At 39.8% G+C, this 4366-nt stretch overlaps 1 protein-coding gene across 1 annotated transcript; it reads right to left on the reverse strand.

Annotated features, from left to right (window-relative positions):
* Positions 418-3972, reverse strand: TWISTNB (TWIST neighbor). Its single transcript, XM_021388457.1, has 4 exons — positions 3727-3972; positions 3494-3635; positions 2271-2479; positions 418-895 (listed from the first exon to the last, which is right to left on the reverse strand). Exons 1-4 carry the CDS (start codon positions 3927-3929, stop codon positions 493-495), a joined length of 957 nt encoding a protein of 318 aa, XP_021244132.1. The 5' UTR covers positions 3930-3972; the 3' UTR covers positions 418-492.

Below are 4366 nucleotides of genomic sequence, written 5' to 3' on the forward strand. Positions count from 1 at the left end.
TTAACTTCTCCTTAAATTCTCTATTTCTCAGGTCCTGTCTATCCAGCACCAAAATTAGTAATTCTTCTAACTTGTAAAGCTCAGAGGTATTTCAAATGCCTGGACAGACAGGAGCTGCAGTCTCCGTGCCTATAACTTACTCCATCTACCTAATCTCTATAGCTATAAATTACTTCACTTATATTCTGATGCAGAAACAACATTGGATTACCACACACAGAACAGGGAAGCAGACAAGGCGGCGATACATGCAATCCTGACATTACATTCCACTGTTCTTTGTGCTACTTTCCAGTCAAAGACACGCACCTATAGCCACTACTGTTATTGCAACACTTTAAGAACTATTGGTGTACACAGCACACAAACACAATCCCACCAACCAGTACACATTGTTCAGCAAAAAATATACACTTATATTTTGAAAATAGGGTTTTATTGGAAGTTTATCAAAAAAGTCTGAAATCATAATTAAGAAAGGCACATCAGACTTCAGTCCCTTTTCTTTTTAGCTTTAGGTTCTTGCGACAGCTGAGGCAATTCACTTTCTTCAACTTCACAATGCTTTCTTTTCTTTTTCTTTGACTTTTTAAGGTCACTTTGGTAACCACTAGAGTCACTGGCAGGCAATACATGTTCCTGTTCTTCCTGCTTATGTTTTTTCTTTTTCTTCCTCTTCTTTTTATCATCACATTTTTCATTCACAGCATCAATACTTTGCTCTTCTGTATTTCCTCCCCCAGTGTTATCTGTCTCATCTAGAGGATCTTCTGTGACATTATCTCCCCCAGAGTCACTTAAGCCATTTTTCTCGTTATCAAAGTTTTGAATTTGCTCTCCATTTGTGCCATCAGTGACGGCATCAGTAACAGTCTCAGACTGCTTGGGCTGCATACTGTAAGGAAATATACGAGGTAAGCTGAAGCAGAAACATCCAAAGACACAAAGTGAAATGTTAAAATTTACTAAAACACAATATTTACACCGAGTAGGTAAAGATAAGCATTTGTTATAAACTCTAGATAGAGAAAAACATAAACCCAGGTAACACCTTCAGCTTAATGTATACTACCTGACCAGCCTCTTGCTTCCATGCTCTCTCTCAAACCTTAGCCAAAATTTCTTCTCTAAAATCCCATACACACCATTAGGTATTGCATTTTCTCTTTTACTCCTTCATCCGTAACTACCTACTGTGCAGTAGACCTTTTTTTGGTTCATTAGTTATTTGCAAACACAGTGTCCTGTTCAATCACACCAACCATTTGCTGCACTGAAATCTGTCCCTTTAAACAAATGATTCCAGAGGAATCGAAAAAACAAACTCACAACAGCAACAACAAAAAAAAAACCACCCAGTCAACCAACGAAAAAACCCACTGAAAACAGAAACCACTATGTACCACCCTGCAGGTGAGAGATGCGGCGAAAACATCTAAGACAATTCATATTGAAAGAATGCAGTCAAAACTATGGAGGAGCAGATGGCACTGGGAACAAGACAGCTAATTCTGAATTCATGAAAACAATCCAGAATGCTCTTCCAGATTAAACAGACCTCAAAAAAAAAAAAAAATGATTTCAGCAACAGTATCTACACTGTGCATTTGAAAACAAGAAATTAATCACATTGGTAGAAAAAACTGCGCAGCAAATGAGTATTAAAAAAAAAAAAAAACCTATGAACACACTTTTTAACAGATACCACTATTAAGATTTTTTTAGCAAGCTGCTGTGAAAATCTACAGAGGCACAAGGATGAAAGTTATGCATTTTCTCATATCATCTTTGAGCTCAAGCATATTCGTATGTTTCAGCAAGCATTTAAGTAATCTGCATGTAAATATTTATGATTATGATTGCTGGCAAGTGTAGGTGCATGTAGAAATACCAGCATGAACACTGTGCTAAGAAACTGGAATGTTTTTAATTGAAAAGTCTAGACACATTCATAAACAAATCTACTCTAGCTATCTGCAATGTTATTTTGAACAGGCACTATATGCCCAATCAATAGTTCAAGAGTCAGAATACAAACTTTTGAAGCTCAAGAAAACTATTTTTATTAAATCATTATTTTAATAGTTAATTTTATTAACTATTTTTTATTAACGCTAAAAAGTTTAGTTTGACTAATACAAATTATTTTTATACAAAGGTTTGTGCGAAAACAAGGAAGCTTAAGGAGTAAGATGTTGAATCAAATTATTCACCTTGTAACTAATCCATTTAAACAGTTAAGAAAAACATTTTCTTTTATGGCACAGTACCTGGTTTTAGTCAATTGTCCTCGAATGAAGAACACTCCTGCTGCATCAGAATCTAAGTGCACCACTCGAAATTTCAGTTCATCTCCTATTTTAAACCCCAACTCCTGCCACTCTGCAACTGACATGTGTTCAGGTTTAGGGATAGAAGCATTGAAGCATCCGTGTATCAGACAGCCAATATGACTGGGGGCCACTTTGTTAATTACACCCTATAAAAGAAATATCAAATTAAATTCAATTAAATATTAACTCTTTAAAATGCAGATATAATATATATTTAGTTTCCTACATTGACACTCTCAGACAAGACTTTGCATGCAAAGGTTACAAAGTCAGCTCACCTAGCAAATAAGCAAACTATTCTACACTAAAATAAAAACTACTCTCAAATACTTTTCATAGAAGTCTACCTCAAATAGAATTGAACCTGTATCTGTATAAAAAAGACAAAGACAAAGCATGGAACGCAACCATACTGAGTACACGCATCAAACTGTTACTTCTTTCCTCACAGCAAAGCCATCAACTGTGCTTCACAGCCATTTTAAGCCCTATGTACTCGTCCACCTAAACTTTTATGCTAGCACCAAATTATTTTGCAGCTAAAGATACAGATGGCACAAAAAAAGGCTTCATATACTCCATTCCATGGGTTTCTGAAACGTTTGCACACCTAACATCATCCACTTTTGAACTTCTCAAAGATGAATGAAAGACACAGTGAGGGTGTTTCCATCTCCTTTCTACCACAGAAATGCATTCACTTCTTAATTACACTTACAGAGAGGCACGAGCTATGCTGCAAAAGCATGGCACAACAGTGAATACGAGAAAACTAAACTGAGAGTTGGCATACATATACCAACACAAGGGTTCCCCACGCCATATATTTTCTCTTACTGAAAAGCAGGTCTAAGCTTGATGCACTGCCTTTGTACTTAGTGGAAAGAAACTCATCAGTACATCCTGATACAAACATAAGAATATAATAATTTAAGAATCACTTGCTCTTTGGAAAGCTTTGCTGCTCAGCAAATTTAGTGGCAGATGAATGAAAACATAGACTATTGGAAACTACTAATGAAATATAATAAAAAAATAATATGAATATTCAAGACAATTACTAATGTGAGCTAAAACACAATTCTACTTAAGCCCCAAACCGTTGTTTTTCACAGCGGTAAATCAAGCTTTGATCAGTTCATGCCGACTCATTTACATACCACCATCTTCTTCCCTTTCTTGGGACTGAAGATGACGAAGTTCGCCTCCACATTCAGGTGGATGAAGCCCTGGTCGTCGTGGATGTCCCCGAGCTCTCCCACCACTTTGACATTGTCGTAGGCCACAGGCACGCCCTGCAGGCTGTGGAGAAGCACAGTTAGCTGTAGAGCCACCCCCACCACGGCGAACCGAGGGCTGCAGGACCCGAGGCCCCTGCTCTCACGGCCCGCACCTCTCCGAGTAGCGCAGCAGCTCGGCGTCCAGCTGGGCGCGGATGCCCGTGCGCTTGCGGCCCAGGAAGCGCGGCGGCAGAGCGACGTGCCGGCGGTGCGGCGCCACCACGAGGCACGAGTAGCGCCGCCACACCAGCGCGCTGGCCGCGGCGAAGGACGGCAGCTCGGCAGCCGGCGGCGGCAGCTCCCCCGCCACGGCCATGCTGCGGGGCCACGCCGCGGCGCGACAAGATGGCGTCACGCACCGCCGCGGAGAGTGACGTATTTCCGTGTGCGCTGCGCTGGTGGACTGTACGCTGAGCTGCAAAATTGGCTGCAATAATAGCAAAACAAAACAAAACAAAACAAAGCACAGCGTTCTTGTCCTCCTGTAAGCGATGTAAGGTGTAGCTCGTTGATAAAAACCAGTTATGTCCTTAAAAGTTGCCCAGACTCTATAAAAAGCAGAGTTGCATGGTGTTGCCTTAAGCTTTGATTTTAAACTGATTTAACCAAATTGCTGCAAAACCTTGAAAAGACATTCTTTCTTTGATTTCAATCTAATTTGTGTCAGCTTAACTTGTATTAGTAAATATATGCTTTTAAACTGATTGGCTCCACTTGGGGACTTTGGCTACATCAGTTTTATTAAAGGCACTG

Source organism: Numida meleagris, chromosome 2 (assembly GCF_002078875.1).
Source record: "Numida meleagris isolate 19003 breed g44 Domestic line chromosome 2, NumMel1.0, whole genome shotgun sequence".
Lineage (NCBI taxonomy): Eukaryota > Metazoa > Chordata > Aves > Galliformes > Numididae > Numida > Numida meleagris.

Coding starts and splice junctions, on each gene's coding strand:
- TWISTNB (XM_021388457.1), bottom strand. CDS start 3,929: ATGGCCGTGGCGGGGGAGCTGCCGCCGCCGGCTGCCGAGCTGCCGTCC. Junction 2,480..3,493: donor AGAAAGGGAAGAAGATGGTG/GTATGTAAATGA, acceptor TTTCTTTTATAG/GGTGTAATTAACAAAGTGGC. Junction 896..2,270: donor GGACAATTGACTAAAACCAG/GTACTGTGCCAT, acceptor ATTTCCTTACAG/TATGCAGCCCAAGCAGTCTG.